General features: G+C 41.2%; 1 protein-coding gene across 1 annotated transcript in view; it reads left to right on the top strand.

Annotated features, from left to right (window-relative positions):
• Positions 1-16,101, top strand: part of LOC139255865 (kinase non-catalytic C-lobe domain-containing protein 1) — a 308,421-nt gene that overhangs the window by 16,697 nt on the left and 275,623 nt on the right. The window contains exon 3 of the mRNA XM_070874040.1: positions 1,473-1,578. Within this exon, the coding sequence (XP_070730141.1) occupies positions 1,473-1,578 (106 nt within the window). The remainder of the gene's footprint in view (positions 1-1,472; positions 1,579-16,101) is intronic.

Below are 16,101 nucleotides of genomic sequence, written 5' to 3' on the forward strand. Positions count from 1 at the left end.
TTAGCACTTTTGGCTGAAGATGGTTGCGAACACTTCAGCCTTGTCTTTTGCACTCACGTATTGGGCTCTGCCATCATTGAGGATGGGGATGTTCATGAAGCCTCTTCCTCCTGTTAGTTGTTTAATTGTCCACCATCATTCACGGCTGGATGTGGCAGGACTGCAGAGCTTTGATTGAATCTGTTAGTTGTGGAATTGCTTAGCTCTGTCTATGCCATGATGCTTCCGCTGTTTAGCATGCATGTAGTCCTATGTTGTAGATTCACCTGGTTGGCACCTCATTTTTAGGTGCACCTGGTTCTGCTCCTATCGTGCTCTTCTACACATGTACATAGGACTCTACTTCTGATTTTCAGGTACAAATGGGTAGAGTGTGTGTCATGTATGCTGCTTCCATTTGTACCGGTGTTGAACGACCTCACCAGTGATCCTTGAAGAAGACCACTTAGAAAACTGCTTAAGTTTCTTTCTAACTTTTATTTTGAGGAGCCAGAAGTGTGCCTTGAGTAAAAATCAGCCCTCCACAATTGGCGTAAAGCCAAAAGCATTCTGCATGGACACTGAAATTGCAGTGTAAATGCAACCCTCGAGTTACTTAAGGGCCAGTTGGGTACCCTGATGATGGGAACTGTCAAAGTTATTTTCTTTTTGGGCTGATGAGGCAACAAGTCCTGAATGGGCTTTCTTCTCGGTATCTGGCGATGCCTCCCTTGGTCCAATGCCCACCCCTGTTGCCCTCCGCGGTTTTTAACATCAATCCAGTTTGCGGGCTCTGCTTGCTTGCATTGGGTGGAACCCTGTCTGGGGGTTGAGGGGCTGCATTTTAGTGCAGTGGGGGCGCAAGTTAGCCTTTGATAAAGTGACCGAGCGGTGCGTTGCGCTTGTTCTCTGGCTGCCTTGGGTCAGGAGCGCCGGCGGAGGCGAGTCTGCTGGGCCGTGCGCCGGGTTCGGGCTCGGGCTCTGCCGGGAGGGAGGGAAGTGATGATGATGCGGGTTGCTGGTGTGTCGAGGTGTTGCCATGGCAGCAAACATTTAACAAACTAACCGAGAGCCGCGTTTGCCGCGACCAGCCAAAGAGTAAAGCATTTTTTTAAAATTATTTTTGTGTGGTGGGGGAATGATCAAACTACCCCAATCTCAGCTGGTTCACAAAACAGGAGAAAATCTGTGACCCAAAAGTCTTTTTATTCACCGCGAAGATCGAGTTCCGCAGCGAGGGGGGAACCTGGTCCCGAACATGACATGAATTCATGTGTGTGGTTTTTTTTTATTTTAAAAAGTGTCTCTGAGAATATTCTTCCTTCGGCGATGCGTATAATCTGAAGAGGCACGACTGCACTAATAGTATTTTTGCGACCTGCATACTAAATCAAATACGTGCCATCGTCAGCGGGCGCAGAGCTGTGCTCACACTTTGGTTTTCGACTCATTTTTTTGTGTTTGTAACGCCAAAGTAAATTATTTACTGTCAGATACCAATTAAAAATCCTTGGCAAGGCGATGGCTTTGTATTATGATGAAGATGATGAAAGGGAGTTCTATGAATTTGAACCGCTTCCTACGCTTTTAGAAGACGAGGTAGGTTGAGCAACCGTCTGGATTGATATTCGTGCAGCATTTCAAGTGTTTTAAAGGAGGACGCGGGGGTTTGGGCATTTTAGCAAGTTGCCGGTGTCATGTCTCCGTTTAAATACAGTTTTTATCCCCCCACTAGAATTGATCCAAATAATCATTCTGGTAGATATCTCAGAATAGATCGGTTGTAGGCCATGCAATGAATTTCAGCGAGTTTCCTCCCTCCAGCCACTTGTAACCCGCAATGCAACTTTAATTGATAAGGGAAAGTTGCAGAAGCGGTTAATAGGCGAATTTTATCTCGAAAATAACCTCATTGTTACGCAATTTAAAAAAAAAGTTGATTCGTAAGGTGCGCACTGCGAGCTGCCTTGTTTGCCAGGAAGTGCATCTTTCAATTTTGAAGAAATGCATTAATCTGCCAACTGGTAAGCTGCGTTCAGTTGTAGGTAATAGCGCCAGTAATCAAGTCGAACAATTATACGAATTGAATCTTGTCTGGTTTATAATTTATGTATACAGTTTATACAGTAATAGTTTATAAGAAATAATATACAGTAAAGTTGCAATTGATGCAGTGGAAGCACTTGGTTCAAAGGGACACTGCAACACCATGATGCTATTCATTTTGAAATAGGTCATTGCAAAATAATGATTAAATATGCATTGCAAGTATTAATAAATATGGGTGGATATGATACAATAGCTATAATGGTTTAGACAGGACTTGTACTTTGCTGCTTTTAACATTTTCACAACAAATGAGGGGGATAAGGATGGGGTGGCGGTATTAATAATAGATTTTATTACCGCGCTACAATACAAGAATGTACTACAGAATTAGATTATAACAAAATTATGGATAGAGTTAAGAAATAGGAAGGGAAATGGTACAGTTCCTGCTGTGCATTGCAGGCCACCAAACAGTTGAGATAAAGTAGATCTTCAAACAGTTGATCGAGATAGGCAAGAACAATGGGACAATAATATTGCGTGATTTTAACTATCTGAAGATAGATTGGGATAAAACAATGCATTTCGTCAAAGTTGTGATCACTTTTTAGAATACACCAGGAATTGTTTCCAAGATCAGTATTTTTCTTGTTCAACAAGGATCTGAGAGTTGCTTGATTTAGCTCTGAGAAATTAGACGCATGAAATAATTGACGTAATATGGGTATTCGACTGGAAAAAGGCAAAATTTAGTGAGTTAAGAGGAAATATGACCCAAATTAACTTGGCAGGTAGGTTCGCAAATGGGTTGGTGGAGAATCTTTAAATATGAGACGGATAGAGTACAAAATAGATATATTCTGATAAGACAAAAAGGTGCTACATCAAAGATAAATATCAAAATTAAACTGAAAAGGGGGCATATGATCAAATTAGAGTCAGCAATACCAAAGAAAACCATGAGTAATATAGAAAGTGTAGCGGGGAGCTGAAAGGGAGATAAGAAGGGCTGAAAGGGAATAAGAGAAAAGACTATTGGATGATATAATAAGAATTTGTAAGGACATTGAAGCAATGACATGGAACACACAAGAAAGTGGCACTGGCACAAAAATTGAATAAAACTGATGATCTAACATTTACCATCTATGTTATTTTATTTAAAATAACTTGAAGTGATTACAAAATGGTAACCTAATATTGGGGTCTGTACAATATTAACTTGCCAAAATTTGCTTTTATAGTTTGATGTTGTCCAAATATATTGGAGCCATATTTTTGGACTTGAGTGATGGGCGTTATGACATTTCAACTGGTTGGTGCTATACGCACAGCCATTAAGAGGGGAGCCTAAGGGAATACATTTTGTTCAATGTACTCCCACACTCTATAAAGAAAAATAGTGGCAATGCTACTATTTAGTTTGAAGTTTTAATAGAAACATCAATTTTTATTGCTCTGTGGCAATCTTCAAGTCAGTATTGAGATGCCAGAGAAAGAACATATGAGAAAGAGTGATTCTGAAATTAAGAGTATTGCAATATGAGAAGATTACTTTCAGTGTTGTTGGTCAAATGCAGAGCTTCATACATCTAAAGACAGAAAGTTTGGCAACTTCCACTTTGATCTGGTGTGGGCTGGATTACTGAATAGCTGCACCTCAATCCACCAAGGTGGAAAAGACATTTGACAAATTCATCATCATGACAAATTGGCTACATTAGAAACATTAATTACTCCTGATAATTCAGTCATCTTTTGTGCTTAAAAACATTTGAATTATACAATAGTTATAATTAAGCAATGTAGGTAACTATGGCACAATTCCTTGTTGATGGCTAAGTGGATTAATTTGTGAGGTATGCAAAACACGACAAAGAATTATTACACATGGATCACATACTGTACTGTAAAAGGCCTCCCAATTGATCCAGACACCTAAATCACTGTTTGAAAACACTGAAAGATTAATTTTACTTTTTCCTGGTGGCAGAAATTGGGTGGTCCTGATTTTTCATTGGAAAAGAAAATCAGGCAGGTTGTGCAATGGGCCACTCTAGCCCATTTTCTGAATGAAGGTGAAAGTTATAATTATCTCTTAAAATATTGTCATATAACTGATCACATCACTTTCTGTGTTTGGTTACATGTAACTAGTAATTTATACAATGGTGTTATCAACATAACCTATAGACAGACCGTAGCCAAGATCTCCAGAAGTCAGTTTTGCAATTCACTATCCAACTCCAACAAATCATGACAGGTTAAGGAGGAAGAAGTCAACTGTTGAGGCTGGGTATTGTGCATTCAACCGTACAAATTATTTTCTGGGCATTGTAGACAATCTGGATTTTGAGGGAATACAAGTCTTTATGATTGATGTACTTGGCTAGATTGACTTTGTATCTGTATTTCTCTGTACACTCGACTACATTCTGGAAGCCAGCAATAGCATGCATTTTTGCTGTGTGTTCAGTTACTTATCTGCATTCTTGTGGAACCAGTGAGCCTCCAAGACATTGTATCTATCAGCATTTGGCTGAATGTGGATATTGGACCTTGTGTGAAAATTCACCACGTGGTTCCTAGGAACTAAAGAAAATTTATACAACCGTCACTTTCACGGATATAGGCAAAGCAGTTGGAGTTAGTGATGAACTCTTTAAATCCATTTCAGGCATGAAACATAGTTTAGCCAATACTTGCTTTGAAAGTCTGAATTTCTACATTCAGCTAAGCATGGCATGCAAGACTTAAACAATCCCTCCATGAGGCAAGTTCTTCTTGTTCTTCTTTGTACTCTCATCTCCCCATTTGCACCTCTAAAACCACTCTCGGTACTATGAGTAGTGCAAATGCCATGTTCTCAATTAACAATTTGATTTGCTGAATTGTTAAAGCCTGCTTTGCATATGATTTAAAGCACGGTTGTGAATGCCATTTCAAAGCTCAGCATAGGCAACATGACTTAAATTAATTGGATACATTGCTCAATTGGTAGTATCAGTTCATCAAGATTAGTTATTTACTACCATGTTATATATTAAAAGTCACACAAATGTGAAAATAGTTCTAGTAAGTGACATTTGCAGATGTGGCTCCAAAGCCCCCTGCACAACTCACATTGATGACCAAGTCTATTTCATGACTATTGCTGTCCATTTGTCACCTGTTGCTACTTGACTTTTCTATGACAATGCTTTTCTTTTACTGTTGACACAAAATTGGCTTTAAATTGTGTGGTGCCATCTTTGACTACATTTCCCCAGGTTACTGGATGAATGCCATATTTCATAGTTATTTGTTTTCGGCTATCTTTGAAATGTCTGCTCTGACCCTCGACTATGCTGCTTCCTGCCATCAGCTGGTTGTTGAACATAGCTTTGGGAAGCTGCATTTCTGACATGCAGAAAATGTAAGCGTGGTTGTATAACCATGACTTTGAAGCTAATCGTGTTGGCACACTGCAGCATTAAATATTTACTAATGTCATAAACCAACAGCAGCATATTTAAACTGGTGCCCAAAGCACCCTCAGTGCCTGGATTTTCAAATTCCATGTCATTAAATGGGTATAAAAATGTCAACGCTTCGAAAAATAAATATGGATTTACTCTGATTCACTTTCTGGTGAACCAATAATGTATTTTTGTTATTGATCAGTGTTAGGATGTATTGCTAGAACAATCCAATCCGAAACAAAAAGTACTATACTGACCATAAGACCTTGGTTAAGCATAATCTGGAATACTGTACCCCATTTCCGTCCCCTCACATGGTAGATGATACAAGGTTCAGAGGAGGGCCACTAGACTAATACTAAGCTTGGAGGCTCTCAGTTACCATGATAGGCTTAGAAAGCTGGGTCTTTTTTGCTGTAGAAAACTGAAGACTGTGAGGAGATTTGATTGAGATCTTTAAAATATGAAAGGATTAGACTCTGTCCATGTGGATAGATTATTTCAATTAGATAAGTTAGGTAGGACCAGGGGACATACATTTAAGTTACCTAAGCATAGAGCCAGGTTAGATGTCAGGAGGTTTTCCTTTTCGCAGAGGGTCATCTACCTCAGGAAAAGGTTGGCAGATTCACTGCAAGTGCTCAGTAGGGAGCTGGCTGAGTTTCGAGCTATGACCAATATTGCAGTTTATAAAAGGTAGGTGGTGCATTGGACATTGTGTCTCAGTCATGGTCTATAGTGTCAGAAAGGAATTTCCCAGATTTTTTATTCCCTGAATTGGTCAAAGGTTGTTTCTTCTTCTGTTTTTTTGCCTCTCTCAAAACATCATGTGGCTGCTGGTGGGTGGTGGGCGATTGGGGTCATGATGTTCAGTTGCACAATGACAATATGGGACAGGCTCGATGGACCAACTGGTCTCTATTTGTCCACCATTTTTGTATGTACGTATTTCATTTCCCATCTAACTTCCCCCTCCCAGATTTAGCATTGTGCTCAATTTGGAAGCTTGAACTCAAACCAATGTCAATGTATTGCAGCATTTAAACTGAAGAATGTGTTTTAATCAGAGCTAGTTTCTTGAATGATCGTCATTAGTTGATAAGAAATAAGAGAGTATATGTTATATTTTGCGTAATCATGAAATGTTTTATAATGCAGTTTCTTTTTAAGGATTCTTTTGGTACTAATTTTTCACTGTGCTTTTCGCATCCTTCTGTTAACTGTTTGTGTGATATTGGTACAGTTTTGAGTTCCTTGTCAACATGTCCAATAGATTTGCCTGCATAGATAAGCAGCAACTAGAATTGTTTCCATATAAGTTTACTAATAAAGCATATTTTCACTGGAATAACCAGGACAGCTACCTAATGTGTCTAAGAAAAGATGAGTGCAGTTCTTCAGTAGATATTGATGCAAAATGAATAAAACTAAATTAAAGGGATGGTTGAGAGTTATATTAATAGTGAAAGTGGCAAGTCATCAGTGATTTTGCTTCATCATTACAGCTGCCAGAATATTAGTGTAGCAAAATCCTGTGGTATATTTTAACCCGTGTAGGTATCGGTTTGGGGATATTTTATCCTGTGCAGTATTAAAGTAATTTAAAAATCTAAACAGGGTATGTGATGAACCAGAGACAATGAATCTGAGAGAAAGACTAAAGATACAAGTTATGCCAAGGCTCAATGCTTTGGAATTCCCTCCCTAAATCTCTCCACCGCTCTTCTCTTTTAAGACGCTCCTTAAAACCTACTTCTTTGAACAAGCATTTGGTCACCTGACCTAATATCTCCTTATCTGGTTCAGCGTCGAATTTTGTTTGATATTGCTCTTGTGACGTGCCTTGGGATGTGTTATTATGATAAAGGTGCTATATAAATGCAAGTTGTTGTTATTAATGGATTCTAAGTTCAAACTACAAACTACAAATTGGGTTGTATTTTCAGCTTGGCACAATACAAATGCAATATGTTCCAGCACAAACCTATTTTTGGATATATGTGCATGTGTATTTTTTGCCCTGCATTTTCCTTTCACTTTTGTTCCTATGCTGAAGCTTTACATTGCATTTTAGGCCTAGAAATGATTTCTTGTTCTCACATACTTATAGCTGCGTCCAAGTGTTGCAATTGCAATGCAGTTGGTGTAGTTCCCAGTCATAAATCGCTGTATATGTATGGCTGCAGTAAGCTCCCTAACTAACTGTTGAAACAATTATCAAACATTTAATCAGTATTTAAAGGTTGAAAGCTTTTACAACAGAAAAAATGTGAGAAATATCATTGGTGGTTTGAGTAGTGGCAAATTTAGAAGTGGGTATACCCTGTACTGTACATTAGGCATGAGATTTTCTTTCTAGGAGGGTCTAGGAGCATGCCCACCCCTTTCAAAAAGTAATTTTTTGACACTTTGTTTGATACATTTTCCAGCATTTTGGAGTATGCATCTTGTTGCACATCATAAATTATCAGACACTAAAAATAGGCTTTGCTGATGATTCAGTCAGTCAGTAGCTGAGCAAAACACACCAAGAAGGGAGGCTAGCCACCAACAGCAGCAAGCAAAAGCACAGCTAGTTACCAAATCAAACATGAATGTCACGTCTAGAATCCTGGATGGAAGTCTGGGGAAAAAAATAACTTTAACTTGGGGGGGGAGGCGGGGGGGAATATAAACGTATATCATCATCATTGATTTAAAGTGGGCATATCTTGTCACCTGGTAGAGGGTCGAGTGACTTGTTAATGACAGCTAATATGCAGCACTGGAAGCTTTTCAGGAAGCTTGGTCAGGATAGAGTGTAAATGTCACAAGTGTCCATCTGTAGGTATTTGGGACAATTAAAGCAGGACTGTTTCTGCTGTCATCCAGACCTATAAGCAGATATGATAACTGCATGGTCCTTGTAAGGGTATCGTTACACACATGACTCAGAACGTAGAGAGGATTAGGCAGGATGTGGGTGCAGCAGGAGTTGATGAAGTAAGGATAAGCACACAGCCTGATGATGCTCGAGACTTGAGTATTGAAGAGGAAATGTGGAAGATTGAGAGAAGGCCAGTTTTCATGGGATGGAAGCTCTGCATAGTAACTGGTAATGAGAGGAGCTTGAAGAATCGGACTTCACCAACCACGCAGTCAAAAGAAGAGTGTTGCATGAACAGACAAGCTAGTTGATTGTCACTTCTTACCAAATGTTAGAGACATCTGTGAGTAGTGACTCAGCCACTCAGATTTTTCTGTTATAAACAATGTGGATAATGCTTTGATGGAGCCATTGTCTTCCTTACACAATGTTATTGGCAACTGCAGCTGAAATCTGTTCCATAATAGCACATAAGCGACAACTCTCATCAATGCTTTCCCTGCTGCTTTCAAGGTTACATCGCGTGTACAGCATAGAAGCAGGCCATTTGGCCCAAACTGGTCTATGCCAGCATTTATGCTCCACACAAGCTTCCTCCTGCCCTACTTCTTCTAACGCTATCAGCATAAATCTAGGCTGACACTCCAATGCATTGCTGAGGGAGTGCTGTACTTTTGGAGATGTCATCTTTCAGATGAGACATTTAACCGAGGCCCCATCTGCCTTCTCAGATGGACGTAAAAGATCTCAAGGCACTAATTTGAAGAAGAGTAGCGGAGCTAGCCCCCGGTGCCCTGGCCAATATTTTTCCTCAATCAACATAACAAAAACAGTTTATCTGGTCATTATCACATTTCTGTTTGTGGGAGATTGCTGTGCACAAATTGGCTGCTGCGTTTTCTACATTATAACAGTGACTACACTCCAAAAGTACTTCAATGGCTGTAAAGTGCTTTGAGACGACTGGTGGTCGTGAAAGGCGCCATGTAAATGCAAGTATTTTTTTTATTCCTTTCTCCCTCATATGCTTATTTAGCTTCCCATTAAATGCATCTATGCTATTTGCCTCAACTACTCCTTGTGGTAGTGAGTTCCACATTCTTACACTCTTTAGGTGAAGAAGTTTCACTTGAATTCCCTATTGAATTTATTAGTGACAATCTTATATTTATGAGCTCTAGTTTTGGACTCCCCATAAGTGGAAACATTTTCTCTACATCTACCCTGACAAATTATTTCATTATTTATCAAGTCACCCCTCAGCCTTCTCATGTTCTGGAGAAAAGAGCCCCAGCCTGATCAGCCTTTCCTGATAAGTCTATCTTCTCAGTTCTGGGATCATCCTTGTGAATCATTTTTTGCACCTTCTCCAGCGCCTCTATATCCTTTTTATAACATGGAGGCCAGAACTGTGCGCAGTGTGGTCTGAGTAAGGTTCGATACAAGTTTAACATCACTTATCTACTTTTCAGTTTTATCCCTCTAGAAATCAACCCCAGTGCTTGGTTTGCTTTTTTTAATGGCCTTATTAACATGCATTGCTACTTTGAGATTTGTGTATCTGTACCCCTTGATACTGTTGATCCTCTACTCCATTTGTTATCCAAGCCGTATGTGGCCTCCTTATTCTTCCTACCATAATGTGCCACCTCTCACTTATCTATATTGAAATTAATTTGCCAATTACCTGCCCATTCTGCAAGCTTATTAATGTCTTCCTGTATTTTCTTTGTATTAACTACACCTCCCAATTTGGTGTCGTCCGCAAATTTTGAAATTGTACTTCCGATTCCCGAGTCCAAATCATTAATGTAAATTGTGAACAACAGTGGTCCCAGCACCGATCCCTGTGGAACACCACTTCCCACCTTTGGCCAGTCTGAGTAGCTGCCCTTAACCCCTACTCTCCGTTTTCTATTTTGTCACCAGCTTGTTATCCATTCTGCTACATCTCTGCTAACTCCACATGCACTGACCTTAATCTTGAGTCGACTATGCGGTAGCTTATTGAAGGTCTTTTGAAAATCCAGATATATTACATCCACTGCATTACCCTTGTCTACTCTTGTCACTGCTTCAAAGAATTTAAAAAGGTTTGTCAAACATGACCTTCCCTTTTGAAATCTGTGCTGAGTACACTTTATTATATTTTCCGTATACAAGTGTTTTTCTATTATATCTTTGTAAAGATTCCATTATCTTTCCTACTACTGACTTAAGCTAACTGGTCTATAGTTCATGGGACTTGTTCTATCTCCCTTTTAAAATATTTTTAAGGCACTACTGTATTCCCTTTTCTAATTAATTATTATATGTAATAGTGCCTCTACTATCTCTTCCCTAACTTCTTTTCATATATGCGGATGCAATCCATCCGGATCAGGGGCCTTCTCTTCTCTAAGTTTGATTCTGGAAACAAATTCCAAATCTATATAGCAGCCTTTGATATTAAATTTGAAGACCAGATGTAGACCACTATGAGCAAAGATTCAGTGACCTTGTGCAAGTATAGCACAGCATGCTGAGGAACGCGACGACCTGGCCTTCAACAGTGCCAAGGGTGCAACAGCACAGAATCAGGCTTTATGTCACTGCCAGGACTATGCAGGCCTCACATGACATTCCTGGCACACCTGCTGGGTTTAGCACCAGAAGCAGATAAGATGTTCAATGAATCCCAAAGCTATACATGCAATACATTGCAGGCAGCCTCTACACTTGCCCCTTCTATTAGTTCCCCTCCAAGTCACACACCAACCTGACTTCAAAATATATCGCTGTTCCTTCATTGTCGCTGGATTAAAATCCTACAACTCCCTAAACAACACTGTGGGAGTAACTTCACCACGTGGACTGCAGCGGTTCATGAAGGCAGCCCACCACCATCTTCTCAAGGGCAATTAGGGATGGGTAATAAGTGCTGGCCTTGCCAGTGACGCCCACATCCCTGGAATGAATTTAAAAATCACAGTAAACAGAAAAGATAAGGTTACAGTGCCTCATATTATGTACACTATTGCTACTCACTGTTGACACAACAAATACTTCTGACATCACCAAATCTTTGCAGTATCAGTGCCATTTGCTGCTTTTATGTGTACTGCCAATGTCTGCATATGAATAGTCTCTGATAGAAGATATCCAGACAGTAAAGGTTGTTGCATTAGCTCAGTCTTTTTAATGTTGGCCCGCTCATGCGGCCTGCGCTGGTCTCAATTGGAAAAGGCATCAATGAATGCCATGTGTAACTGTTGGGTGTTAAACAACAACAATAATAAAAGCAACTTACATTTCTATAGTGCACTGTGTGAACAGAAAAAAACATCTTGAATACTTTATAGGATGGAGGAAAAAAATAACATTGAGTGAAGAAAAGATTAGGAGGGGTGAAAGTATGGCCAAATAGAAGAATATCTGTGATGCTTTTAAAAAACGGGTGGTAAGGCGGAGATGTTGAGGGAGGGAGTGCCATAGGACAGGAGTGATTGAAAGAGATGCCATTACTGGTGGAGTGAAGGGAGCCAGAGCTACTCCAGTATTGGAGGGTGTATGGAGGATGCATAGCTGGAAGAGGTTATTAAGCTCTTGCAAGAATTAGAATGTGAGGATCTTGAAATTGCATCTCCTCTTAATCTTTTACTGCAGCTGCTTCTTGTAGATTTCTAGGGAAGTGCATTTATTGAGGGTCATATTGTGAAGCATACAGCAAACTAAAATTATTTTGCTAACTCTTTCTGGTGTATACTGCAAAGCCACCTTCATTCCCCTCCGTGCACATCTAAAGTAGGCTAAATATGTAAAATGTTGCTTTAACACCCAGCATGCCTTCTCTGAGTTGTACCCTGGTCACGGCTAACACATGTGGATTCTACAGGGGTGTGAGAAGCCAGTATTGCAGCAGATTTGCTGGATCTCCCAGGAGTCAGCCATGTAAATCTCAAAAAAAATCCTGCCACTTGTGTCTGAGGCTGATGGGATTATTGTGAACTTTCCAAATATCTAAGCTTTGATTTTGCAGCTCCAGTGAAATCTATCCCCAGAATGTTTAACTGCCAATGCAAAGCTAGCCAAAAGGGCGCTGAGGTGGGTGTACATTGTTTCGAACGTGAGGCTGGAGCTGTGGGCAAGTAAAAAAAAAATAGCCACCACAGCAGCAGAATCTACAACAGTCTTGAGAGGGCGACAAAACTAAAGTGGGCGACAAAATTAGACGTCATCAGAATGCAGGTAGTTGATTGATGGCATCTCTTGGAGTGTAGTGGAGCTGACTGGAGGGGTCGGGACCCAGGAGCGGGAGAAGCAGAAGTCGGAAGTGGCGAGGAGCGGAAGTCGGAAGTGGTGAGGAGCGGGAGCGGAGGTTGGAGCGGCAAGGAATGGAGGTCGGAATCGGGGAGGAGCGGAGGTCGGAAGCGGCGAGGAGCGGAGGTCGGAATTGGTGAGGTCCGAGATCGGGACGGGCGAGGTCCAGAGATCGGAAACCGTGAGGAGAGGATGAATGAGGCACGGAGGAGCGGAGAGGTCGGAGCCCAGAGGTGGAGCAGCGTGGTCCAGACCAAGGGAAGGCCCAGCATGGGCCAATAGCGAGGCTGTGCGGTCGTGAGGTTCACAATTCGTACTATGAATTCCTGTGGGAAGGAGGAGAGTAGGAGTATGTTTGAGTTTGTGTGTATGTATTGGTACATGAGGCGGAGCCTGGCCTCCAGTCTTCTTAGATCCCCTTGCCACTGGACCAAGACCTTGCTCCGTCAAGCCCGTGTGGTGGTTAGTGTGCAACCGCCACCCCACGTTAAAATAATTCACACACAGGCATCTTCCACCGTTTAAAATGAGTTCATCAGTTACCTGAGTACTCATTTTTAGCTGAAAGCAAGTCATCTTTGACCCCGAGGGACTGCCTATGATGATGATGACATTGTTTTGCAGGGTCAGCTGACTACCCTAATGGGGTTATGAAACATCTTGTTAGCAGCTCATTAAGGGATAACGGTAAGTGGCTGCATAAGGAAGAAATTAATATTTAATCTTTTATAAAGATTTTTAAATATTTATCAGAATTTGTCAAAGCTGGTAAGAAGTGCCAAGCAAAAATGGAGTGAAAGGAAACTCAATGTGGTGGCATGAAATGGAATCTGTGCACAAGTGATAGAGTGATGCAACACCTAGGGGCCGAAATTGGTGAAGGCTCCTGCACGCCCAAGTGCCGCCCAAAGGACCGCCGATGGCCGCCAAGCTACCTGAAGATACGTTGGGCTGGGTTTTCATCAACAAAGTCCCTCGAAGGTCGGCGGGTGGCAAAAGAGGGACTTACACCGCCAATTTGGGCGGCAGCCGGCGGGAGCTCCCAATCTCGGCAACAAAGGTGCTTGCCGCCAAGTGCCACCGCGGATGGAGTCGGGCCCATGGAGGGTCGAAGACCTGAAAAGGAAAAGCATTTAAAAAAAACAAGCAAGAACTTCAGTCGACCCCATCCAGGTAAGTCCCTGTAAAGAAAGAATTTATAAAATATTTATTCATCTTTTTTTCAGATCTTCGTACTCACTGTCAGGGACAGACCAGCCTCCAGCCAGCTGTCCCCCCCCCACCCCCCAATTCTGGCTCTGACTCCCACCCACATCAATATGGCATCTCGGCGGGCGGGACTCCACTTACACCACTCGGCCATCCGCTGACATCAGCGGGCAGTTCTCGGCAGTTCTCTCCTCCCGCCCGCTCCTGCCCAAATTGAAAGTGACACTGGGCGCAACTCGAGGTGGAATGTCGGCGGCAGTGGGCAGTATGGCCATCAATTTCGGGCCCATAGCCCCTGTTTGATAGCTAATAAAGTGGGTGTGCTACTGAATGAGATGAATACAAGCAGGGTTGCCCTGTGTGGTACTCCCAAGAATTCTATCCAGAAAGCAGTGATGTATTTTGCTCGTCAGGAGGTGCAGCAAACCTTGATTGTCCATACAATACATAGATCCCATCTTTAATACTCTGTATTAGACCTGCCCCACTTGGAATTCTTCAGTGGCCCCTGCGGCTAACTTTTTGAACATGTTTTATTTTCAAAAACACCTTCCTATGGAGCCAGAAAGAGCAGGATTGCAGGGGAACGTATAGGACTAAACATGGAAGGAACATTCACTTCATGGTCTGACAGGCTATTAATCACTGAAAATCCTTCCATTACTTCACACACTACTCTCCAAGGGAAGAGTGTAAAGATACAAAAACAATATTGGAATCCTAAAAGGCAACCCTATCCTGCCCGCTTTGGTTGCTGCACGTGAAATGTCATCTCGAAGAAAACATGTAAGAAAGAGATTAGGAAAAATAAAAGTCTTATACCTGTAATGCAAAAGAATCATGCATAAAGAACAAAAAAAAGATAAATGCATTGATGAAAATGCAGATAAAACAATTAAATAAGAAAACAACAATTAAAAAGTGATCTTTACTTTTGGAAATCAAGTTACTGGGAGAAGGTAGCAAGAATGCCACTGATTCAGCACAGGACATATGTAAATAACATTTTCAGCAATTAGGACTGCAAATAATAGACTTGCACACTCGATTCTGCCACCTACACTCACCCCACTTTTAGCAGAGTCATGTAAAATTCGGTGTTCATATGCATGATTCTCATCTGTGGGGCATATACCAACTGAACATTCATGAAATTATATCTGTTCCTGTTGAAGTATTCTATTACATCTTTTACAGCTACATAGAGAGCCTCATGGGTAAGCTAAGTGTTATGTATGTAAATCTGTAAATACCATGTCTAACCACCAGAGGGCTTATCCCCTGGAGTCCCAAGATATCCCACAATCCCTTGGGAGCACCTGTATATAAGGAGGCCTCACAGACTGGAGAGGGACTCTGAGATCTGTAATAAAGGACTACAGTCACACCTTACTTTGAGCTTGCAGTATCTAGTCTGACTCTTTATTCAAGACACAACGCTAAGGACATACTGTATTTCAGAAATTACAACATTATGAGAAACTATTGGCCCAGAAATTCCGATCAATGTCTTCCCGTGGGCAAACTACTGAAAAAAGGAAAAAAAATGCGCACTTAACCTGAAGGTGCTGCGCCCGCCCGAACTTCCGACCCTGAGGCCTTCACTCACTGCGCATCAGAGCGCGTGCACGTTGGGACGTCCATATGCTGGAGCTGAAGTCACATGGCTCTGGGCAGCCAATCAATGTACAGTATTTTCTCTTTCATAATAATGGGAACTCCATAAGTTGGAATTCCCATTGTTATGAATGAGAACCCCCCCCCCCCCAAACACACAAAACACTAGTAAAAAATAGAAAAATACACTATATATTTAAGGTTCATTTAAATTAAAGTTCTTATAAAAAGAAATTTCCCCACTTTTTAAAAAGTGTTTTTAATTACGCCTTAAAATAAACTTACCATAGTGGGGAGGGTTTTTAACAATAAAATAAGTTTTCATATGTGTTTATTTAATTTAATTTAAATGTTTATATATGTTTTTAAACACTTGCGCATGTAAAAGTAGGCTATACGTCTGCTTTTTCAGGCGCAAAATTTTTGAGGACATTTGCTGGGCAAGATATGCGCAAATATCGCAAATCTTGACCTGCAAGTATCCTCGCTCCCGATATATGCGAGATCTGCCAAGCCAGAAACTTGACAAATCGGAAAATCCGCTTTTCAGCGCATGCGCATTGCCTGCTGAAAACTGGCTTTTCCGATGTCTTCCCGGATCCGTAGAAACTTCGTACGGAC

This window comes from Pristiophorus japonicus, chromosome 3 (genome assembly GCF_044704955.1).
Source record: "Pristiophorus japonicus isolate sPriJap1 chromosome 3, sPriJap1.hap1, whole genome shotgun sequence".
NCBI lineage: Eukaryota > Metazoa > Chordata > Chondrichthyes > Pristiophoridae > Pristiophorus > Pristiophorus japonicus.